The sequence below is a fragment of the Pleurodeles waltl genome, chromosome 8, assembly GCF_031143425.1.
Source record: "Pleurodeles waltl isolate 20211129_DDA chromosome 8, aPleWal1.hap1.20221129, whole genome shotgun sequence".
Classification (NCBI taxonomy): Eukaryota; Metazoa; Chordata; class Amphibia; order Caudata; family Salamandridae; genus Pleurodeles; species Pleurodeles waltl.
The window spans coordinates 446781867-446807866 of record NC_090447.1 but is presented as its reverse complement, the minus strand read 5'-3'; the positions used below and the strand labels follow the sequence as shown (position 1 = coordinate 446807866).

At 49.8% G+C, this 26000-nt stretch overlaps 1 protein-coding gene across 1 annotated transcript in view; it reads right to left on the bottom strand.

Annotated features, from left to right (window-relative positions):
• Positions 1-26000, bottom strand: part of LOC138249528 (ATP-binding cassette sub-family C member 5-like) — a 2567733-nt gene that overhangs the window by 1736504 nt on the left and 805229 nt on the right. The window contains exon 8 of the mRNA XM_069203478.1: positions 24951-25058. Within this exon, the coding sequence (XP_069059579.1) occupies positions 24951-25058 (108 nt within the window). The remainder of the gene's footprint in view (positions 1-24950; positions 25059-26000) is intronic.

Here is a 26000-nt window from a genome sequence, read left to right as displayed (position 1 = left end):
TGGGACTGGAAGAAAACAGTGAGGGTTAGAAAAATAGCCCACCCCAAGACCCTGTAAGGTAGGTGTAAAGTGCACCTACAACCTCCAGAGAGCACAGAAGTCGTGATAGGGGGATTCTGCAAGGAGAACCAACACCAGCAATGCAACAACAGTGGATTTCTGGACCTGAGTACCTGTAAGACAAGGGGACCAAGTCCAAGAGTCGCAACAGTGTCAAGAGTGGGCAGGAGCCCAGGAAATGCCAGCTGAGGGTGCAAGGAAGCTGCCACTGGATGGAAGAAGCTTGGTGTTTTGCAAGAACGAAGAGGACTAGGAACTTCCCCTTTGGAGGATGAATGTCCCACGTAGTGAAGAAGCTTGCAGAGGTGTTCCCACGCAGAAAGACTGCAAACAAGCCTTGTTAGCTGCAAGGGTCGCAGTTAGGGTTTTTGGATGCTGCTGTGGCCCAGGAGGGACCAAGATGTCGCCACTTGGATGAGGAGACAGAGGGGGTGCCCAACAAGTCAGGGAGCCCTCACAGAAGCAGGCAGCACCCGCAGAAGTACCGGATCAGGCACTTAGAAGAGGAGTGAACCGGAGTCCACCCGAAGTCAGAAAAGGGAGTCCCACGACGCCGGAGGACAACTCAGAAGGTTGTGCACTGCAGGTTAGAGTGTCGGGGACCCAGGCTTGGCTGTGCATGAAGGAAATCCTGGAAGAGTGCACAGGAGCCGGAGCAGCTGCAAATCACGCAGTACCCCAGGGGCGTGGCTTCGGGCGTCAAGATGGCGGTCGCACTCTGAGAGTGCTCTGGACCCCTCCGTCATCCGCCCATAGTTAGCGCGGTCCAAGGGAGCTGAAAGACGCCGTTTCGGACACCCCTGTGACCCTGGGTCTCGCGGGGATCGCGCACGGCAAAAAAACGGAGATCCTGCATTTTATGCCCGCATGGAGATCGGGCCGATCCCGGGAAGGGAAAACAAGATGGCGACCGTGACGCGCCCGGCTGGGCCGAGGCCAGGCCGATAGCTGAGCTGATGGCGTGCGCGGCAGGCTGAAAGAACGGAGAGAGTCCCTGGGGGGGCCTGGACCGGGCCCCGGCGGCGGATCCCTGTGGCCGGTCGGCCGAGGAAGAAGGCACCAGGTGAGCGGCCCCGCCCTGTGCACTGACCCGCGGGTGCAGGCTGGGAGGCCTGGACCCCCCATCCATCCTGCCTGGCCCGCGAGACGAAAGTGGAGCGGCCGGGCGAGGACGGGAAGACCGCCGCCGCTGCTGGTTCCCCCCGTGGCCCCCTCCTGGTACGTAATAGGGGCTGGGGCCACGCGGGGGGTCGGGACTCGACTGGAGGACAAAGACACTATCCGGGGCCCAGGAGTGGAGGAGAAGGAAGGAGAGGGGGTCGACGAGTCGTGAACCCCCCCCCTCCCCTGTCATTGCTACAGTGAGGGGGACAGGCAGTGGCCCACCTCCGGCTCCCATTCAGATCTCCGTCCAGAGGGGGTTTGCCAAGGCCCACACCAAGAGATGGTAGTAGACCAGGATCCGAGAAGTGGAGACACACACCCCAGAAACAGTCTGAACTTTAAGGCCTCGAACTATAGACAATTGATCCTTGTCGAGACAGACCTGAGAAGTAAAGGCCAGCGTGTGGCGAAACGGGGCCCTTTACGGAAACACCAGATCCTGGGTGTGGTGAGACTTGAGCCCGGATCTATAGTGAGTCCCTTTCGCCTAAGCAGAGGGTGAGAGGAGGGGAGCTACCGGATGGGAGCCAACGACCAGGTCTTTCAACGGTGCCGGCAAAAGATGCTTCCACAGGGCCCAAGAGAGAGTAAATTAGTCCAGACGACGCCCATGAGACAGTGACACCCCACCGTCCCTGCGCGGAGCGGCACAGCGATACCTTCCCTGGTCCAAGACACCGGAAAACAAATTGAAAACCTGGGCTTGAAAACATAAATACGGAGAGTGTGACACACCCGGCCCCCGCCCCGGGCACCACGATGGGAAAGGACAAGGCGAACAAACAGCCTCCACCCTCCCAACAAAAAATCGATCAGTTCACGACGACGACGGGCCAGCGGGGATGGGGAGACACAGCCAGCGGGGGTCCGACCCTGGACGGAGTGAGCGCCATTCTCCAAGCTATCCAATCATCGCAGGTAGCCGTAGAAACCAAGATCGGAGAGGTACGAGTGGATATGGGCCTCATCAGACAAGACCTTAGAAATGCAGTAAACCGAATCACTGAGGTGGAATCCCGAGTTTCTCAGAATGATACTGATTTGTCTGACCTCAAAATCAAAGTGGCCCAACTGCAGACCCGAACCAACGAACTTCACCGCCATGCAGAGGATGCTGAAAACAGGGCAAGACGCAACAACTTACGCTTTATCGGTTTCCCCGAGGGTATAGAAGATGACAAGGCCTCCGAGTTCCTAGAGAGATGGATCAAAACGTGGAAACCGGACCAATCCCTCTCGCCCCTGTTCGCAGTTGAACGAGCCCACAGGGCACTCGCACCTCGCCCCCCTCCGGGCGGCCCGAAGCGCCCAATGATCGCACGATTTCTTAATTTTAAAGACAGAGACAACATCCTTAAAGAAGCGAGGAGGTTGGAAGATCTTCAATGGGAAAATCACAAAATCCTGATTTTTCCAGACTACACCAGAGAGGTCCAAACCCGCCGCAGGTCGTATGAGCAGGTTAAGCAAAAACTCAGGGCAATGCAACTTTCGTACATGCTCCTCTTCCCTGCTCGCCTCAAAGTTCTCATGGCTGGGAAAGCATACTTCTTCGAATCACCTGAGGAGGCGTGGGACTGGCTGACGGAGGGGGGCATCGGGGCCCGGAGGGGTCCCCCGGGGGCTGCCGGGAAAACCCCTTGTATCGTACCCCCCTCTTCAGAGGGGCCCCGGAGGAGCAGGCGACGCACCAGATCTCGGAGAGGTAGGCGGAAAGACCTGAACACTCCTGCGGACGGTGAGACGGCCCAAGACTCAGGCTCACAGACTGAGATCACGGCGGACGCTCTTCCGGGGCCCCAGACATCGGCCCTAGTGACAGAAGACGGTCGCCTGAGTCAATCTCCGGTGCTCGGCTGACAAGTCGTGTGCGGCCCCCTCGTTGGACGCGGGGAGAGACTGGCCGCCCCTGCTGTGCTCGGGCAGGCCCCGGTGGGACTGCCGTTGATGACACCGGAGACTTTCTAAAATATGGTGTCGAATGCTCGTTTTGCGACCGCTAATTGCAATTGATCCGAAAGAAAGGAGGGGTCCACCACTCCACCCCAACGACAGCAATGCTGACTGTCTGGTTTTGGTTGGGTTTTTGGGCGACAGATGCTTCCGGGGTGGGAGTATGGGGAGGGGGAGAGTTTCGGGGGGGGGGAGTTTGAGTTGGGTTTAAAAGGCTACGAGTTAGTCAGCCTGGTTTGTAACTTTAAGATTTCACCAAATTGTTTGAACTGGTCGTCCCTAGGTTTACACCCGCACACTAAATCTTGCGTAACACCTGCACACCTCACGCTTGGCCCTCGATGACCCAAGTCCTTTCCTGGAATGTAAATGGCCTATTAGACAAGATCAAGAGATAAGCAGTATTCCACACTCTCCGTAGATATTCCCCCTCCGTGGTCCTCCTCCAGGAGACCCACCTCCTAGGATCCAGATGCCCTATGCTCGCGCGAGGAGGATATGATAGAGTATACCACGCAGGGTTCTCCAAAGGCTCTAGAGGGGTGGCTATCCTACTACACCGATCTTTACCCATGGTGATCACAGCCACGCAGTCCGACCCACAGGGTAGATTCATAGTGGTCACAGGGACTCTTCAGGGGCACCCGTTAAACCTTGTATGTGCCTACGCTCCTCCAGCGAGGCTTGACACCTTCCTACTTTCGCTCCACCGAGTGACCTCAGGACTTCCCCAAGGGACCACCCTACTGGGAGGCGACTTCAATGCGGTCCTTGACCCAACTCTGGACATATCTGGGGAAACCACCACCAATAGATCTAAGAGGGCTTCAGCCCTAAGCAATTGGGCAGAAAGCCTCGGCCTGTGCGAGGTATGGCGCACCTGGCACCCAAGAGAGCGCCAGTACACGCACACGTCCGCGGCCCATCAGACGCAATCCAGAATAGACCTTGTGTTTATGCCCGCTCTGGACTTCTTAAACATCACCGGGGCAGAGATTCTCCCCCGAGGGGTCTCGGACCATGCGCCAATACGTGTCCGGCTAGGCGGAGTAGACCCCACCAAGCGGCCTATGTGGCGCCTGAACGCTTGGCACCTGCAAGATAAAGATTACACGCAGGAGCTCAGGAATCCCCTCAGTCAATATTTTCAACTTAACGTAGGTTCGGTTCAATTCCCGGGAATAATATGGGCCGCTTGTAAGGCTACTCTTAGAGGACACGCCAAACACATTCTTCGGTCCCGTGAGCGAGACCAGAACTCCCAGATCTCTGTAATGGAAACCGAGGCCCTAAGACTGGAACGTCAGCATGTAAACTCGGCTTCGGCCTCCACCATGAGGCGACTGTAGGAGGCTGGACTGGCTTGTAGTGAGTACCAAGGGGTACTTGCACCTTGCACCAGGCCCAGTTATCCCTTATTAGTGTATAGGGTGTCTAGCAGCTTAGGCTGATAGATAATGGTAGCTTAGCAGAGCAGCTTAGGCTGAACTAGGAGACGTGTGAAGCTACTACAGTACCACTTAGTGTCATATGCACAATATCATAAGAAAACACAATACACAGTTATACTAAAAATAAAGGTACTTTATTTTTATGACAATATGCCAAAGTATCTTAGAGTGTACCCTCAGTGAGAGGATAGGAAATATACACAAGATATATATACCCAATAGCAAAAATATGCAGTATAGTCTTAGAAAACAGTGCAAACAATGTATAGTTACAATAGGATGCAATGGGGACACATAGGGAGGGTCGCTGGGACTATTAGAAAATAGTGAGAGTTAGAAAAATAACCCTCCCCAAGACCCTGAAAAGTGAGTGCAAAGTGCACTAAAGTTCCCCTAAGGACAAAGAAGTCGTGTTAGAGGAATAATGCAGGAAAGACACAAACCAACAATGCAACAACGCTGGATTTCCAATCTGGGGTACCTGTGGAACAAGGGGACCAAGTCCAAAAGTCACAAGCAAGTCGGAGATGGGCAGATGCCCAGGAAATGCCAGCTGCGGGTGCAAAGAAGCTTCTACTGGACAGAAGAAGCTGAGGTTTCTGCAGGAACGAAAAGGGCTAGAGACTTCCCCTTTGGTGGACGGATCCCTCTCGCCGTGGAGAGTCGCGCAGAAGTGTTTTCCCGCCGAAAGAACGCCAACAAGCCTTGCTAGCTGCAAATCGTGCGGTTAGCGTTTTTGGACGCTGCTGTGGCCCAGGAGGGACCAGGAGGTCGCAAATTGGACCAGGAGGTAGAGGGGACGTCGAGCAAGACAAGGAGCCCTCTTAGCAGCAGGTAGCACCCGGAGAAGTGCCAGAAACAGGCACTACGAGGATGCGTGAAACGGTGCTCCCCCGAAGTTGCACAAAGGAGTCCCACGTTGCCGGAGACCAACTTAGAAAGTCGTGCAATGCAGGTTAGAGTGCCGTGGACCCAGGCTTGGCTGTGCACGAAGGATTTCTGCCGGAAGTGCACAGGGGCCGGAGTGGCTGCAAAAGTCGCGGTTCCCAGCAATGCAGTCTAGCGAGGTGAGGCAAGGACTTACCTCCACCAAACTTGGACTGAAGAGTCACTGGACTGTGGGGGCCACTTGGACAGAGTTGCTGGATTCGAGGGACCTCGCTCGTCGTGCTGAGAGGAGACCCAAGGGACCGGTAATGCAGCTTTTTGGTGCCTGCGGTTGCATGGGGAAGATTCCGTCGACCCACGGGAGATTTCTTCTGAGCTTCTAGTGCAGAGAGGAGGCAGACTACCCCCACAGCATGCACCACCAGGAAAACAGTTGAGAAGGCGGCAGGATCAGCGTTACAGAGTTGCAGTAGTCGTCTTTGCTACTATGTTGCAGGTTTGCAGGCTTCCAGCGCGGTCAGCAGTCGATTCCTTGGCAGAAGGTGAAGAGAGAGATGCAGAGGAACTCGGATGAGCTCTTGCATTCGTTATCTAAAGTTTCCCCAGAGACAGAGACCCTAAATAGCCAGAAAAGAGGGTTTGGCTACTTAGGAGAGAGGATAGGCTAGCAACACCTGAAGGAGCCTATCACAAGGAGTCTCTGACGTCACCTGGTGGCACTGGCCACTCAGAGCAGTCCAGTGTGCCAGCAGCACCTCTGTTTCCAAGATGGCAGAGGTCTGGAGCACACTGGAGGAGCTCTGGACACCTCCCAGGGGAGGTGCAGGTCAGGGGAGTGGTCACTCCCCTTTCCTTTGTCCAGTTTCGCGCCAGAGCAGGGTTAAGGGGTCCCCTGAACCGGTGTAGACTGGCTTATGCAGAATTGGGCACATCTGTGCCCAAGAAAGCATTTCCAGAGGCTGGGGGAGGCTACTCCTCCCCTGCCTTCACACCATTTTCCAAAGGGAGAGGGTGTAACACCCTCTCTCAGAGGAAGTCCTTTGTTCTGCCATCCTGGGCCAGGCCTGGCTGGACCCCAGGAGGGCAGCTGCCTGTCTGAGGGGTTGGCAGCAGCAGCAGCTGCAGTGAAACCCCAGGAAGGGCAGTTTGGCAGTACCAGGGTCTGTGCTACAGACCACTGGGATCATGGGATTGTGCCAATTATGCCAGGATGGCATAGAGGTGGCAATTCCATGATCATAGACATGTTACATGGCCATATTCGGAGTTACCATTGTGAAGCTACATATAGGTAGTGACCTATATGTAGTGCACGCGTGTAATGGTGTCCCCGCACTCACAAAGTTCAAGGAATTGGCTCTGAACAATGTGGGGGCACCTTGGCTAGTGCCAGGGTGCCCTCACACTAAGTAACTTTGCACCTAACCTTTACCAGGTAAAGGTTAGACATATAGGTGACTTATAAGTTACTTAAGTGCAGTGTAAAATGGCTGTGAAATAACGTGGACGTTATTTCACTCAGGCTGCAGTGGCAGGCCTGTGTAAGAATTGTCAGAGCTCCCTATGGGTGGCAAAAGAAATGCTGCAGCCCATAGGGATCTCCTGGAACCCCAATACCCTGGGTACCTTAGTACCATATACTAGGGAATTATAAGGGTGTTCCAGTATGCCAATGTAAATTGGTAAAATTGGTCACTAGCCTGTTAGTGACAATTTGGAAAGAAATGAACCACTGAGGTTCTGATTAGCAGAGCCTCAGTGAGACAGTTAGTCACTACACAGGTAACACATTCAGGCACACTTATGAGCACTGGGGCCCTGGTGAACAGGGTCCCAGTGACACATACAACTAAAACAACATATATACAGTGAAAAATGGGGGTAACATGCCAGGCAAGATGGTACTTTCCTACACAACCCCCCCCAAACGAAGGACAATAAGACTAGCCATGACCTGATGAGTCTTCATTGTCTAAGTGGAAATATCTGGAGAGTCCATCTGCATTGGAGTGGCTACTCCCAGGTCTATGTTCCACTGTATAGTCCATTCCCTGTAGGGATATGGACCACCTCAACAATTTTGGATTTTCACCTTTCATTTGTTTTAGCCAAAGTAGAGGTTTGTGGTCTGTCTGAACAATGAAGTGAGTGCCAAACAGGTATGGCCTCAACTTCTTCAGAGCCCAGACCACATCAAAGGCCTCCCTCTCAATGGCAGACCAACGCTTTTCTCTAGGGGTCAACCTCCTACTAATAAAAGCAACAGGTTGATCCTGGCCCTCAGAATTAAGTTGTGATAGGACTGCCCCTACTCCTAATTCAGATGCATCAGTCTGGACATAGATTTTTTTAGAGTAACAAGGACTTTTCAGGACAGGTGCAGAGCACATGGCCTGCTTCAGCTCCTCAAAAGCTTTCTGACAGCTAGCTGTCCACAATACCTTTTTAGGCATCTTTTTGGATGTGAGGTCATTAAGAGGGGCTGCAATGGAGCCATAGTTTTTAATGAACCTCCTGTAATACCCAGTGAGGCCTAGGAAGGCTCTCACCTGAGTCTGAGTGGTAGGGGGAACCCAATCTATAATAGTTTGGATTTTCCCCTGTAGTGGTGCAATCTGTTCCCCACCAACAAGGTGTCCCAGATAAACCACCTTCCCCTGCCCTATCTGGCACTTTGAAGCCTTGATAGTGAGGCCTGCCTTCTGCAGGGCCTCCAAAACTTTCCATAGGTGGACCAGGTGATCATCCCAGCTGGAGCTAAAGACAGCTATATCGTCCAAATATGCTGCACTGAAAGCTTCCAGCCCTTGCAGGACTGTGTTCACCAACCTTTGAAAAGTGGCAGGTGCATTTTTCAAACCAAAAGGCATTACAGTAAACTGGTAATGTCCTCCAATGGTTGAAAATGCAGTTTTAGGTTTAGCATCTTCTGACAATTTGATCTGCCAATACCCTGCAGTCAAATCAAAAGTGCTTAGATACTTGGCAGATGCCAGTGTATCTATGAGCTCATCTGCCCTGGGTATAGGGTGAGCATCAGTTTTGGTTACCAAGTTGAGACCTCTATAGTCTACACAAGACCGCATTTCCTTCTTTCCATCTTTGGAATGGGGTTTTGGTACAAGTACCACAGGAGAAGCCCATGGACTTTCAGAGTGCTCAACCACTCCTAGTTCTAACATTTTCTGCACCTCTTGCTTTATGCAGTCCCTGACATGGTCAGGCTGCCTATAGATCTTACTTTTGACAGGTAAACTGTCTCCAGTATCTATAGTGTGCTCACACCAAGAAGTGGTACCTGGCACAGTAGAGAAGAGTTCAGAGAATTGATCTAGGAGATTTATGCAATGGTCTTTCTGCTCAGCAGTAAGACAATCAGCCAAAACTACACCTTCCACAAGAGCATCTTGTTCTGTGGAAGAGAAGAGATCAGGTAGAGGATCACTGTCTTCTTCCTGTCCCTCATCAGTTGCCATGAGCAGGGTGAGATCAGCCCTGTCATAGTAGGGTTTCAGGCGGTTGACATGGAGCACCCTAAGGGGACTCCTGGCAGTGCCTAAGTCAACTAAATAGGTGACTTCTCCCTTCTTTTCAACAATTGTGTGGGGTCCACTCCATTTATCTTGGAGTGCTCTTGGGGCCACAGGCTCCAAGACCCACACTTTCTGCCCTGGTTGGTACTGAACCAAAACAGCCTTCTGATCATGCCATTGCTTCTGGAGCTCTTGGCTGGCCTGAAGGTTTTTGCTGGCCTTTTTCATGTACTCAGCCATCCTTGATCTGAGGCCAAGTACATAATCCACAATATCCTGCTTAGGAGCTTTTAAAGGTTGTTCCCAACCCTCCTTTACAAGTGTGAGTGGACCCCTCACAGGGTGTCCAAAAAGAAGTTCAAAGGGGCTGAAGCCCACTCCTTTCTGGGGTACCTCCCTGTAGGCAAAAAGGAGGCATGGTAGAAGGATATCCCATCTCCTGCGGAGTTTTTCAGGGAGACCCATAATCATGCCTTTGAGAGTTTTATTAAATCTCTCCACCAGTCCATTTGTTTGTGGATGATAGGGTGTTGTGAACTTGTAAGTTACACCACACTCCTTCCACATGGCCTTTAAGTATGCAGACATGAAATTGCTTCCCCTGTCTGATACTACTTCCTTTGGGAAGCCCACCCTAGAAAATATTCCCAGGAGGGCCTTTGCCACTGCAGGTGCTGTAGTGGTCCTTAAAGGAATTGCTTCAGGGTATCTTGTGGCATGGTCCACTACCACCAAGATAAACCTATTGCCTGAAGCAGTAGGAGGGTCAAGGGGGCCAACTATGTCAACCCCTACCCTTTCAAAGGGAACCCCAACCACAGGCAGTGGAATAAGGGGTGCCTTTGGGGTGCCACCTGTTTTGCCACTGGCTTGACAGGTTTCACAGGACTTACAAACATCTTTTGTGTCCTCAGACATCCTAGGCCAATGAAACAATGGAACAAGTCTGTCCCAAGTTTTTATTTGTCCCAGACGCCCAGCTAGGGGAATGTCGTGGGCAAGAGTTAGGAGGAACTTTCTGTACTCCTGAGGAATCACTAATCTCCTGGCAGCTCCAGGTTTAGGATCCCTATGCTCAGTGTACAAGAGGTTGTCCTCCCAGTAAACTCTGTGAGAGTCACTGACATCCCCATTAGCCTGTTGACAGCTTGCTGTCTTAGACCCTCTAATGTGGGACAGGTTTGCTGTGCCACACTCAGCTCCTCCCTGGCAGGCCCCCCTTCACCCAAAAGCTCAGCAGTGTCTGCTTGAAGCTCCTCTGGTGTAGGTTCTGCACAGGGAGGGAATTCTTCTTCCTCTGAAGTAGAATCCACTGTAGAGGGAGGGATAGTAGGAAGTGGTTTGCTTCTACTAGCCCTAGCTTTAGGGAGCACTTGGTCCATTGTTCCAGGATCCAAGCTTCCCTGTCCTTTTTGCTTTTTGGCCTGAGCCCTTGTCAAAGCAAAAATATGCCCTGGGATGCCCAGCATTGCTGCATGGGCCTCCAACTCCACATCTGACCAAGCTGATGTCTCCAAATCATTTCCTAGTAGACAGTCTACAGGTAAATCTGTGGCTACCACAACTTTCTTTGGACCAGTAACCCCCCCCCCCCCAGTTGAGATTAACAACAGCCATGGGGTGGCTAAGTGTGTTGTTGTGAGCATCGGTTACTTGGTACTGGTGACCAAGTAGTTGTTGTTCAGGGTGGACCAGTTTCTCTATGACCATAGTCACACTGGCTCCAGTGTCCCTGTAGGCCTGAACCTCAACACCATTTATTAGGGGTAGCTGCTTGTACTTATCCATATTAAGGGGACAAGCAACTAAGGTGGCTAAATCAATAGCCCCCTCAGAGACTAACACAGCCTCTGTGGCCTCCCTAACAAGGCCAACCCCAACTAAGTTACCAATAGTGAGCCCAGCTACTCCGTTGGATTGGCTATTAGTAGGTTTGCTCCCACCACCACTGCTATTAGTAGGGACACTAGGTGTAGCAGTAGGGGTTGTAGTGGTAGGAGGCTTGGTGCTTTTCTTTGGACAACTGGGATCTGTTGTCCAATGGCCTTTTATTTTACATAAATAGCACCATGGTTTCTTTTCCTTGTTTTGATTAGAAGAGGATTTGGGCCCACCACCCCCACCAGAGTGTTTTTGTGGGCCTGATGAAGACTCATTTTTAGATTTGTCCCCACCCTTGTCAGAAGACTTACCATCCTTCTTCTTGTTGCCATCTTTGTCACCCCCTGTATGAACTTTTCTGTTCACCCTTGTTCTGACCCATTTGTCTGCCTTCTTTCCCAATTCTTGGGGAGAGGTTAGATCAGAGTCCACCAAGTACTGGTGCAACAAATCAGACACACAATTATTAAGAATATGCTCTCTCAGGATCAAGTTATACAGGCTGTCATAATCAGTAACTTTACTGCCATGTAACCACCCCTCCAAGGCCTTCACTGAATGGTCAATGAAATCAACCCAGTCTTGTGAAGACTCCTTTTTGGTCTCTCTGAACTTTATCCTGTATTGTTCAGTGGTTAAGCCATAACCATCCAGGAGTGCATTCTTAAGAACTTTGTAATCATTAGTTTCATTTTCTTTTACAGTAAGGAGCCTATCCCTACCTTTTCCACTAAATGATAGCCATAGGATAGCAGCCCACTGCCTTTGAGGGACATCCTGTACAGCACAGGCCCTCTCAAGTGCAGCAAACCACTTGTTAATGTCATCCCCCTCCTTATAAGGGGGAACTATCTTATGCAGATTCCTGGAATCATGCTCTTTTGCAGGATGACTATGGGGAATACTGCTGCTGCCACCATGGGTTTCTAAACCCAGTTTCTGTCTCTCCTTCTCTACTTCTAAAGTCTGTCTATCTAAATCCAGCTGTTGCTTCTTGAGCTTCAGTCTGGTTTGTTCCACTCTCAATCTATTGAGCTCCCTTTCTAACAATCTGTCATCAGGGTGGGTGGGAGGGACATGCCTTGAAACAGAAGTATGGTGAGAATGGACAGAAGGAGACTTGTCCCTTACAGAGGGCACCCTAACAGCTTGGCTAACAGAAACATCAGTACCACTGTGGTGAGAATAAATGCTTTTGCTATGATGTGAGACAACACTATTTGTATGGTGTGACTCAACATCATTACCAACTATGCTAGACTGTCTAGTAATGGGCAGGCTAGGAAGTTTCTTTCCTGAATCTTTTCCTGGGGGAGTCCCTGGATCAGATTGGGAACCATTAGCTACTTTTTCAACAGATGGGGCACTTCTAGCCTTATCCTGTTCTCTAAGCATGTTAAGTAACAATTCCAAGGAAGGATTCTTCCCTACACTCAAACCTCTCTCTATGCAGAGACTCCTTACTCCTTTCCAGCTAAGGTGATCATATGCAAGTTTGGACAGATCAACATTTTGGCCTGTGCCAGACATTTTTAGAGAGAGTTAAAGTGATAGAAAAAGAGAAAAAAGTTTGTCAGAGCTTTTAGAAAGACAGAGAAAAAACTTTTAAAACTTTTTAGAACTTTTTAGAAAGTTAGAAGTACTTTTCAGCACTTAGAAAAGAGTGAAAAGAGGAAATGCAAAACTTTTTGGCAATGTGTATATACACTGAACTTGTTTTGTATATTTTTCTCTTATGAAAAGTACAATGACAAGAGTGGTAAGTAGTCTCAAAGCACTTATCCCACCGCTGCACAACCAATGTAGGAGGCTGGACTGGCTTGTAGTGAGTACCAAGGGGTACTTGCACCTTGCACCAGGCCCAGTTATCCCTTATTAGTGTATAGGGTGTCTAGCAGCTTAGGCTGATAGATAATGGTAGCTTAGCAGAGCAGCTTAGGCTGAACTAGGAGACGTGTGAAGCTACTACAGTACCACTTAGTGTCATATGCACAATATCATAAGAAAACACAATACACAGTTATACTAAAAATAAAGGTACTTTATTTTTATGACAATATGCCAAAGTATCTTAGAGTGTACCCTCAGTGAGAGGATAGGAAATATACACAAGATATATATACACAATAGCAAAAATATGCAGTATAGTCTTAGAAAACAGTGCAAACAATGTATAGTTACAATAGGATGCAATGGGGACACATAGGGATAGGGGCAACACAAACCATATACTCCAAAAGTGGAATGCGAACCACGAATGGACCCCAAACCTATGTGACCTTGTAGAGGGTCGCTGGGACTATTAGAAAATAGTGAGAGTTAGAAAAATAACCCTCCCCAAGACCCTGAAAAGTGAGTGCAAAGTGCACGAAAGTTCCCCTAAGGACAAAGAAGTCGTGTTAGAGGAATAATGCAGGAAAGACACAAACCAACAATGCAACAACGCTGGATTTCCAATCTGGGGTACCTGTGGAACAAGGGGACTAAGTCCAAAAGTCACAAGCAAGTCGGAGATGGGCAGATGCCCAGGAAATGCCAGCTGCGGGTGCAAAGAAGCTTCTACTGGACAGAAGAAGCTGAGGTTTCTGCAGGAACGAAAAGGGCTAGAGACTTCCCCTTTGGTGGACGGATCCCTCTCGCCGTGGAGAGTCGTGCAGAAGTGTTTTCCCGCCGAAAGAACGCCAACAAGCCTTGCTAGCTGCAAATCGTGCGGTTAGCGTTTTTGGACGCTGCTGTGGCCCAGGAGGGACCAGGAGGTCGCAAATTGGACCAGGAGGTAGAGGGGACGTTGAGAAAGACAAGGAGCCCTCTTAGCAGCAGGTAGCACCCGGAGAAGTGCCAGAAACAGGCACTACGAGGATGCGTGAAACGGTGCTCACCCGAAGTCGCACAAAGGAGTCCCACGTCGCCGGAGACCAGCTTAGAAAGTCGTGCAATGCAGGTTAGAGTGCCTTGGACCCAGGCTTGGCTGTGCACGAAGGATTTCCGCCGGAAGTGCACAGGGGCCGGAGTGGCTGCAAAAGTCGCGGTTCCCAGCAATGCAGTCTAGCGAGGTGAGGCAAGGACTTACCTCCACCAAACTTGGACTGAAGAGTCACTGGACTGTGGGGGCCACTTGGACAGAGTTGCTGGATTCGAGGGACCTCGCTCGTCGTGCTGAGAGGAGACCCAAGGGACCGGTAATGCAGCTTTTTGGTGCCTGCGGTTGCAGGGGGAAGATTCCGTCGACCCACGGGAGATTTCTTCGGAGCTTCTAGTGCAGAGAGGTGGCAGACTACCCCCACAGCATGCACCACCAGGAAAACAGTCGAGAAGGCGGCAGGATCAGCGTTACAGAGTTGCAGTAGTCGTCTTTGCTACTAGGTTGCAGGTTTGCAGGCTTCCAGCGCGGTCAGCAGTCGATTCCTTGGCAGAAGGTGAAGAGAGAGATGCAGAGGAACTCGGATGAGCTCTTGCATTCGTTATCTAAAGTTTCCCCAGAGACAGAGACCCTAAATAGCCAGAAAAGAGGGTTTGGCTACTTAGGAGAGAGGATAGGCTAGCAACACCTGAAGGAGCCTATCACAAGGAGTCTCTGACGTCACCTGGTGGCACTGGCCACTCAGAGCAGTCCAGTGTGCCAGCAGCACCTCTGTTTCCAAGATGGCAGAGGTCTGGAGCACACTGGAGGAGCTCTGGACACCTCCCAGGGGAGGTGCAGGTCAGGGGAGTGGTCACTCCCCTTTCCTTTGTCCAGTTTCGCGCCAGAGCAGGGCTAAGGGGTCCCCTGAACCAGTGTAGACTGGCTTATGCAGAATTGGGCACATCTGTGCCCAAGAAAGCATTTCCAGAGGCTGGGGGAGGCTACTCCTCCCCTGCCTTCACACCATTTTCCAAAGGGAGAGGGTGTAACACCCTCTCTCAGAGGAAGTCCTTTGTTCTGCCATCCTGGGCCAGGCCCGGCTGGACCCCAGGAGGGCAGCTGCCTGTCTGAGGGGTTGGCAGCAGCAGCAGCTGCAGTGAAACCCCAGGAAGGGCAGTTTGGCAGTACCAGGGTCTGTGCTACAGACCACTGGGATCATGGGATTGTGCCAATTATGCCAGGATGGCATAGAGGTGGCAATTCCATGATCATAGACATGTTACATGGCCATATTCGGAGTTACCATTGTGAAGCTACATATAGGTAGTGACCTATATGTAGTGCACGCGTGTAATGGTGTCCCCGCACTCACAAAGTTCAGGGAATTGGCTCTGAACAATGTGGGGGCACCTTGGCTAGTGCCAGGGTGCCCTCACACTAAGTAACTTTGCACCTACCTAACCTTTAGCAGGTAAAGGTTAGACATATAGGTGACTTATAAGTTACTTAAGTGCAGTGTAAAATGGCTGTGAAATAACGTGGACGTTATTTCACTCAGGCTGCAGTGGCAGGCCTGTGTAAGAATTGTCAGAGCTCCCTATGGGTGGCAAAAGAAATGCTGCAGCCCATAGGGATCTCCTGGAACCCCAATACCCTGGGTACCTTAGTACCATATACTAGGGAATTATAAGGGTGTTCCAGTATGCCAATGTAAATTGGTAAAATTGGTCACTAGCCTGTTAGTGACAATTTGGAAAGAAATGAACCACTGAGGTTCTGATTAGCAGAGCCTCAGTGAGACAGTTAGTCACTACACAGGTAACACATTCAGGCACACTTATGAGCACTGGGGCCCTGGTGAACAGGGTCCCATTGACACATACAACTAAAACAACATATATACATTGAAAAATGGGGGTAACATGCCAGGCAAGATGGTACTTTCCTACAGCGACTGACTAGGGTGAGAGAGGATATCAAACATATGATGCTGGAGTCGGCCAAACACATGTGGAGAGCCTCAGCAGCCCGAATATATGGATGGGGGGATAAAAACGGGAAACTGCTGCACTGGCTAGCCACCCGCCCCATGGCCGATAGAATTATACCCGAGATCCTAGAGGACTCGGGCTCCCTTGTTAAAACATCTGCAGAAATTGCACATAGTTTCGCCTCCTACTATATGCGTCTATATGCCAAGCACCCACGCCCCCCCATTGAGAGAGAGACCCACTACTAAACGATATTACCCTTCCGAGGGTGTCCCCAGAGGCGAGAAATAGATTGGAGGAGGCCATTACCCTTGCAGAGATTAGCAGTGCAATATCCAGCCTGGCAACGGGCAAAACCCCAGGCCCGGACGGCTTCCCAGCAGAACTATATAGTAAATGCAGTGACATCCTGGGTCCCCACCTACTTAACATGTACCACGAAGCTGAAAACCAAGGCCGCTTCCCCACTGAGATTGACCAAGCGACAATTGTGGTGATCCCCAAAACCCAGCCCCCTTCACGACACTGCGCAGCGTACCGGCCCATCTCACTCCTAAATGTCGAAATTAAGGTACTCTCCTCGATCCTTGCCTCCAGACTAAAGGAGGTGATGCCCACTCTGGTTCACCCTGACCAATGTGGCTTCATGCCTACCCGTAGTACCAGGCACTGCATCAGGCGGTTACATCTGGCTTTGGCGCACCGCAAAACTCTGTCACACAAACACTTGGCACTACTTCTACTTGATTTTGAAAAGGCCTTTGATACGGTGGATTGGTCTTACCTCGAACAGGTCCTGCATAAAAATGGGCTCGGACCGAAATTCAGAGGATTAGTGAAACTCCTATACTCTAATCCGACTTCCCGAGTCCGGGTGAACGGAGTAGTCTCAGACCCGTTCCCCATTGGCCGTGGAACGCGACAGGGATGCCCGCTATCCCCTCTACTTTTTGCACTAGTAGTAGAACCCTTGGCGATACTACTGAGAAGCGACCCATTGATTGAAGGCTGGCACTGGCCCATCGGTTCGGAAGACCGAGTGGCATTATACGCAGACGATGTTCTCCTGTATATCTTCAACTCACCCAAAAGCGGCCCACGCGTCCTAGAAATCCTGAGACTTTTCGCAGAAGCCTCAGGACTGATCCTGAACCCAGCCAAGTCCCTGCTAGTCCCCCTACACCGCTCTCGCGACTGTATAGACTGGCAACGAAACATCCCAGTTCGGAGAAACAGCTTCAAATACCTAGGAATACATGTTTCACTTCTTCCCGAGTTAGCGTGGGAACTTAATATCACGCCTCTAACAAAGAAAATCAAGCTCGACCTCCTGCGCTGGAAGGTGCTCCCCCTGAATCTACTTGGCAGAATAGCGCTGTACAAGATGATGATCCTCCCCAGGCTTCTATACCTCCTACAGAACTTCCCACTTCCCGTCCCCACGAAATGGTTCAGGGAGATGGATTCCTTAGCGCGCCAATTCATATGGGGCGGAACTCGCGCACGATTGTCGCTTAAAACATGTCAGAGGGACATATACGAGGGGAGCTTAGGCATGTCTAATATCCAATACTACTATCTAGCGATGCATACACTTGTAATTAATGACTGGGTGGGAGGTGGTTGATCAGACCCCGCATACAAACTAGAACTACAAACAATGGGCTACCCACAGATCTTCGGCGCCCTTTATGGGAATCCGATCCCTCGGGATACCCCAGATGTAACCAAAGTGGTACTACAGGGATGGCGGACGGCTCAGAAAGTGACGGGGTGGTGGGGACACCTTACCCAACAGACCCCGCTATGGCACGGGAGGCAGCTGGAACATGTGGCAGGCCTGGGGGGCTTTCAGACCTGGGACAACATAGGTATCTCCACTCTGGGTGATATCTGGGAAGGGTCACATATGCGGTCCTTTCAGGACCTCCAGAAACAATACGCCTTGAACAAGACACAGTTCTACCGATATCTTCAGTTGCGTCATGCCCTACTAGTCCACGTACAGACTGGGGACATCATCCCCGAGCATAGCCCCATGGAAGCCAAGGCTCTGATGGCAAACCTGGTCAGAGGATGGGTTTCCCAGATATATCGCACCCTAACTACCGTCGCGGCGGGCCCCCTGGGAGGACTTCGCAAGAGGTGGGCGGATTGGGTGGGTCCCATGGAGGACATGGATTGGACAGAAGCACTGATGGCCCCGCGTTCTCTTACAATGGCCACTCGCCTCCGATTAATACAAACCTACTTTCTGCATGCCGCATATCTCACGCCCGACAAACTACACAGAGCGGGCCTCCGCTCCTCGGCGGAATGCACGCGTTGTGGGAGCCCCACAGCTGACTTCTTCCACATGGTATGGGCATGCCCGATAATAGCGGCCTACTGGGGTGCGGTTGTGCAGGAGATTTCGGGGGTCTTACAAGAGGAGGTGGAGAGGTTGCCAGTGCCCCTCCTCCTGGGGGTCATGGGTGACATTGGGCTGCGAAGATCAGACCGGACCTTTTTAGGGGTGGCATGCCTGGTGGCCAAGAGGGATATAATGACAGAATGGAAGGCAAAGAATGCGCCAACACTGACTAAGTGGAGACGGGGGGTGGATTGGTGTGCGCAGAGTGAGAAACTTGTATATGAGGCCAGAGGTTGCTTAAATAAGCATAACAAGATATGGGGGAGGTGGGAGGGCACGGCAGGCTTTTAGGTTTAAAGATTGTATATTATAGGTATCAACAAGGTGTGGGGGGACATGGGATTCGACCACCATTGTTTAAATGCCCGTTGGCATCATGTTGATTTGTATTCATTACTGTTTTTCATGCAAAATTAATAAAAAATTCTTTATAAAAAAAAAAAAAAATCACGCAGTACCCAGCAATGCAGTCTAGCGTGGGGAGGCAAGGACTTACCTCCACCAAACTTGGACTGAAGAGTCACTGGACTGTGGGAGTCACTTGGACAGAGTTGCTGAGTTCCAAGGACCACGCTCGTCATGCTGAGAGGGGACCCAGAGGACCGGTGATGCAGTTTTTGTTGCCTGCGGTTGCAGGGGGAAGATTCCGTCGACCCACGGGAGATTTCTTCAGAGCTCCTGCTGCAGGAAGGAGGCAGGCTACCCCCAGAGAATGCACCACCAGGAACCAGTCGAGAGAGCCCGCAGGATGAAGCGATACAAGGTTGCAGTAGTCGTCTTTGCTACTTTGTTGCGGTTTTGCAGGTGTCCTGAGCAGTCAGCTGTTGATCCTTTGGCAGAAGGTGAAGAGGGAGATGCAGAGGAACTCTGGTGAGCTCTTGCATTCGGTATCTGAAGAATTCCCCAAAGCAGAGACCCTAAATAGCCAGAAAAGGAGGTTTGGCTACCTAGGAAGGCAGATAGGCTAGTAAGAAAGGTAAGAGCCTATCAGAAGGAGTCTCTGACGTCACCTGGTGGCACTGGCCACTCAGAGCAGTCCAGTGTGCCAGCAAACACCTCTGTTTCCAAGATGGCAGAGGTCTGGGGCACACTGGAGGAGCTCTGGGCACCTCCCCTGGGAGGTGCAGGTCAGGGGAGTGGTCACTCCCCTTTCCTTTGTCCAGTTTCGCGACAGAGCAGGGCTGGGGGATCCCTAAACCGGTGTAGACTGGCTTATGCAGAGATGGGCAGCATCTGTGCCCATCAAAGCATTTCCAGAGGCTGGGGGAGGCTACTCCTCCCCAGCCTTCACACCTATTTCCAAAGGGAGAGGGTGTCACACCCTCTCTCAGAGGAAATCCTTTGTTCTGCCTTCCTGGGCCAAGGCTGCCTGGACCCCAGGCGGGCAGAAACCTGTCTGAGGGGTTGGCAGCAGCAGCAGCTGCAGTGGAGACCCCGGAAAGGCAGTTTGGCAGTACCCAGGTTCTGTGCTAGAGACCCGGGGATCATGGAATTGTGTCCCCAATGCCAGACTGGGCCCATTTCTCCATTAGCCAGTCTACACCGGTTCAGGGACCCCTCAGCCCTGCTCTGGCGCGAAACTGGACAAAGGAAAGGGGAGTGACCACTCCCCTGACCTGCACCTCCCCTGGGAGGTGCCCAGAGCTCCTCCAGTGTGCTCCAGACCTCTGCCATCTTGGAAACAGAGGTGCTGCTGGCACACTGAACTGCTCTGAGTGGCAAGGGCCAGCAGGTGACGTCAGAGACTCCTTCTGATAGGCTCCTTCAGGTGTTGCTAGCCTATCCTCTCTCCTAAGTAGCCAAACCCTCTTTTCTGGCTATTTAGGGTCTCTGCTTTGGGGAATTCTTTAGATAATGAATGCAAGAGCTCATCAGAGTTCCTCTGCATCTTTCTCTTCACCTTCTGCCACGGAATCGACTGCTGACTGCGCTGGAAGCCTGCAAAACTGCAACAAAGTAGCAAAGACGACTACTGCGACCTTGTAACGCTGATCCTGCCGCCTTCTCGACTGTTTTCCTGGTGGTGCATGCTGTTGGGGTAGTCTGCCTCCTCTCTGCACTAGAAGCTCCGAAGAAATCTCCAGTGGGTCGACGGAATCTTCCCCCTGCAACCGCAGGCACCAAAGAACTGCTTCACCGGTCCTCTGAGTCTCCTCTCAGCACGACGAGCGAGGTCCCCTGAACTCAGCAACTCTGTCCAAGTGACTCCCACAGTCCAGTGACTCTCCAGTCCAAGTTTGGTGGAGGTAAGACCTTGCCTCCCCACGCTAGACTGCATTGCTGGGAACCGCGTGTTTTGCAGCTACTCCGGCCTCAGTGCACTTCCGGCGGAAATCCTTTGTGCACAGCCAAGCCTGGGTCCACGGCACTCTAACCTGCATTGCACAACCTCCTGAGTTGTCCTCCGGCGGCGTGGGACTCTCTTGTGCAACTTCGGGTGAGCACCGTTTCACTCCACTTCGTAGTGCCTGTTCCGGCACTTCTGCGGGTGCTGCTTGCTTCTGAGAGGGCTCCTTGTCTTGCTGGACGCCCCCTCTGTCCCCTCACACAATTGGTGACATCCTGGGCCACAGCAGCATCCAAAAACCCTAACCGCGAGCTTTGCAGCTAGCAAGGCTTGTTTGCGGTCTTTCTTCAGGAAAACACTTCTGCATGACTCTCCACGGCGTGGGACATCCATCCTCCAAAGGGGAAGTTTCTAGCCCTTGTCGTTCTTGCAGAATCCTCAGCTTCTACTGCCTAGTAGCAGATTCTTTGCACCCACCGCTGGCATTTCCTGGGCATCTGCCCACTCTCGACTTGATCGTGACTTTTGGACTTGGTCCCCTTGTTCCACAGGTACTCTCGTCTGGAAATCCATCGTTGTTGCATTGCTGGTTTTGGTCTTTCCTGCAGGATTCCCCTATCACGACTTCTGTGCTCTTTGGGGAACTTTAGTGCACTTTGCACTCACTTTTCAGGGTCTTGGGGTGGGCTATTTTTCTAACTTTCACTGTTTTCTTACAGTCCCAGTGACCCTCTACAAGGTCACATAGGTTTGGGGTCCATTCGTGGTTCACATTCCACTTTTGGAGTATATGGTTTGTGTTGCCCCTATCCCTATATTTCCCCATTGCATCCTATTGTAACTATACATTGTTTGCACTGTTTTCTAATACTATACTGCATATTTTTGGTATTGTGTACATATATCTTGTGTATATTTGCTATCCTCATACTGAGGGTACTCACTGAGATACTTTGGCATATTGTCATAAAAATAAAGTACCTTTATTTTTAGTATATCTGTGTATTGTGTTTTCTTATGATATTGTGCAAGTGACACTAGTGGTACTGTAGGAGCTTCACTCGTCTCCTAGTTCAGCCTAAGCTGCTCTGCTAATCTACCATTATCTATCAGCCTAAGCTGCTAGACACCCTATACACTAATAAGGGATACCTGGGCCTGGTGCAAGGTGTAAGTACCCCTTGGTACTCACTACAAGCCAGTCCAGCCTCCTACATGGCACCACATGAAATACTTTGAGAGCACAGTCAGGCAATTTGTGCTACACAAACCCCTATTTTACAAATATCTCCAAGTCGGGTATCATCACTGGATGATCCTCACATCTCTACAAAAGTTCAGTTCCCCAAAGCTGACGTTGGTTTACGAGCGGCATGCCATAAATGCTGCTACATGGTACCTCTGCAGACCCTCTGGATTTGTGGCCCTAATGGGAGGCAGATTTGGGCTCTCTAGAGAATAAGGAATGGGGAGAGGCCACGATGGCATCAAGGAGTTGCCCATCAATGCATTCCTCTAAATCACTTGAAATATTTCCACAGAGTATAGTGCAGTCCTCAGCGGCTACGGCGAAAGGGAAGGATACGCTACCTAATCTGTTAAAGGTGCATTTCCACTACAGAGGATGTCTTTCATATGGTACAGGCTGCCCAATAAGGCATGATTATTTCAAAGAGATTAAATCCACTCTGACTTGAGTTGTAGACCATGTTACTGAGCTGACCCCTAAGCTAGAGCTCTTGAGATCTGTGGTGGGTAATAAAGGTTTGTAAGGCTCACAATCTTTTTTTCTAAACTTTTTATTTATATTTCAGCCATCCAACACAACAGCAACATGAATTGGCAATAATTTTCCAAGTCACTTTCCGCACTATTTGCATCTATGCAGTAGATTTCATAGGTATTAGTGAAAGGCCACCTTCCCTGTCTATTTGATTCCCCCATGTATACAATACACCCTTCATTGTTATCACATGGTATATTATTTATGAGCCACTAAGGGGCTAATGCACCACATCTCAACACACCAATGAATCAATTTATGGCACTCAGTTATGCATACCTCACTCATCTTCATTCTCCTGACAGTCTGTCAGTTCATGTAACATATATGCCCACTCATTTAGATCCTCCTCAGTTCTTTCGTCTTTCCTGATGGTTTTCAGATGCGTTTCTTTTACAAGGTCCTATTCCAGCATATCTTTAGATCCATTTTCACATTGCGGGGTCTCTGTTCAATAACTGATGAATGGTTTGGCTATGCTTGGCCAAAAGTAGACTGCGCTTGGCCAATAATAGACAGAGCATTGCAAATGTGTGTTGAATTTGTTCTTCCTTGCGTTTAGGTTTAAGACTCAGCATGCAGTGCTGTATTGATGTTTCAAGTTATCATCTCAAGCCTTGATACTACTCCCACTACTCCAAAAATATCCTACATGTCCATGTCAGATGCCAGAGTATTGTGTTTTGCCTGTCACACCTTGGATAGGGCAAAGTCTTATTGAGGTATATTTTCTTTAACATAGTTGGCATTAGGTACATACAGTGGAGATAGTTAAAGTGTGTCAATTTGAACCATTAATTGCTGGCAATCTCTTGCTCCTGCATGTAGGTTCTTGCCCAGTCCATGTCTTTAAAGGGGGTCCTCCGGTCACCATCCCACGTTCGCCTAGCTTTTATTTTTATTGAGGGAATGTCATTGTTCAATACTTCGTGCATGCATAAGATGAGTTTCTTCCCCTTACCGCCCTTAAAAAGCACCTCCATGGGATAGGGAGGGCTTCTGCGTAGCTGGAAAGCCTGTTCAAATCTCTCTGGCAGTATGTGTGAGTTAGCAAATTGTGAGAACTGCCCATCCCCAACCCCAAATGTATTTTGAGCTGCCTCCAAAGTCAGAAACATAGCCCCTGGGTACATATCACCCAGCATGAGGCATTCACCCTCTATCCAGACTGCTCGCAACATGTTACACCTACCATATTTGTGAAATGGTTGTAGCAACTCAAAAGGAAGGAATCTGCTAAATGATGAGCAATTTAGTACTTATTCACCCACCAGCCCCCAGCTTGCAGCCACCTGGCGGTCTATCCACTAGATGTCTGGAAGCTGATGCATCCCTGCATGAGGCATATTGGCTGAGTTCCATCCGCCACTGTGCACTGTAGTAATCCGGTTTTCAAGTTCAGGCCCTCACTCCTCAGTCCCTTTTCCAGATTTAGTAAATCCTGAGCGAGCCATGTTTGAGAATGAGTCAAAAATATAGCTGTTCAATAGTATATTAGGTATAGCTATATTGCTTGCTCTGCTTAAAAATAGTAAGAATTTTATAAAAATGCAAAGTATGTCTTCGATTGGCTGAATTGCCCTTTTGTTCTCTTTTGTGTGCCAATTGCTAGGAAGTGAAAGGGGTGAAGAGGAGTTTGTGAATGCCAACAGACTATGCGAGTTCATAAACTATGGCTTGGTAATCCTACTGTCCACCTCTTGCCTAGGACACCGCAAAAATTTACACAGTTGAAACCAGGAGCTGCTCCTCTATTAGGGCCGAGGAGCGTCGCCCACCCTCTGCCAGCAGCAGCAGCTGCAAATCTTTTACCAAAAAACGATAATAAACTATGTTTGTTATCATTTTTTGGTAAGAGGGGCAGGACCACAGGCTGTGATGAGCACTGTGCACTCTCCCTCACTGCACATGTATGTTTGGCCGGCCGAGTCGGGCAGGCCAAACGCACATGCGCAGTAGGTTCTCTCCAGCCCGGCACTGTGTTGCTGGGCTGGAGAGAGCAGGCACAGGCTTTCAGTCTGCCTGGGAGGGCCCTGGCTGGGCGCTCCCAGCCAATCCTCAGTCAGGATTGTTGCAGGGCAGGCTGGGCGCCTGTGCCGCAGCCTGTCTGCAGAGAGGAGCAGTGAGGTGGTGACGGCCCCAGAGGCGGCACAGGTAATTTTTTTACATTATTATTAAATCCCCCTACCCGCATGCGCGGCCTTGCCCCCTCTTAGCACCGCGAGCCACTCCTGGTTGTAACGTAAAATTACATAGTAGTAAAACCATTTTACACCTGCCTTTCTTTTGTGGATTACTGGCAATCTTAAAAGGGCTATTTTGGAAATAAATTAGGGATTACGGCTGTCAGTTGCTTTCTGAATCAGGCCTCATGTCTCAGTGAGAAAGTGAAGAATATGCTAGGCATAAAATACTCTGAACAAATACCCTGCCAAGCACAGCAAAAAAGCAGGAAATAATAATACCAGGTTAAGAACGGATTACAAGGTACAGTATTTATTTAACACACAAATTTCATAGCATTTGATTTCCCTTCAAACAGCTCTGGGTAACAGTGAAATAATTAAAATCTTTAGTTTTCGCAAGGTAGATCATATGGAAAATGTACTTCATAAGTGCCCTGGCCATGTACATCAAAGGGTGGGACACCAGCAAATTTTAAATCACCTTAATACAGACATTTATGGTAAGAAATGTGTTTTACCTGAAATCGGCTGATAGACACAGAAGCTTCTGAAGCCGCTTTTACAGCCATTGGTATTATTTTGAGAGCAGATGTCATGGAATTAAAAATTGTTACAACTGTAAAAGCCTGAATAAAACAATCAAAAACAAAATGGTATGTTAAGGTGATATTACTTATATTTCGATCCAGCAGTGCTACTTTGCTATAAATATAGGAAAAGGCTTGGAAAACATATAATGAAAAACACATGATACAAAATTACTTAATTCACTGTCAAAGAAAGGTAAATCTTATTCATGATCAGCAATCTCATTGAAAAGTTACTTACACTCAGTAACAATGTTTCCAGTGGATATATATTTTTCTAGAAGATTCCTCACCTTATGAATACTCCTTCCAGGCTTCAGATTGATCAGACATTTTTTTTTTGCCAGTAATGATTTCCCAGCACTGCAAGACTGCACCCTGTGACTCCAGCTACAACTCTGCCTCCATAAGTCATGTCACTTAGATATATATTAGGTGCCAGCTACACCAGTTCCTGATAGTCATTCTAGACCCCTTCAAAGCATTCGGAGCAGAACAGAGGGAGCCACAACATAATCTTCTCACCCAATATACCGCTGTAAAAAAATTGTCAAAGTCAGTGTGCACATTGCAAGAAGTGCACATTGTCTTTGACAGTGATCTTGAACTATCTGTCAAAGAATGTGAGAGAATCAGACGAATGTCTACAAGTGGAACTATTGACCTTGCTTGAATCAAAAATTCGACACATATACCTGTGAAACTTGATGAATTTTGGTCATCAACATCGAACAAGATGAACTTGGAGATGCTAATTCGCCAAAACATTGCTGATGCTTCAGTGAACACTGAATTTCCAATTACTGCAAGTGGAATTGGTGCCTGCAGAGATATATTCAAAAGAAACTGGACATATTGTTCAAGGATTTAACAACAAATTGGAGGAGGCCTTTGTGTTGTGCCACATGTTGAGTGGGCTGTTCGAAATGGTTCCAATCGAGTCATTTGTACTGTCCAATGACACAGATGTTATTATTGTGC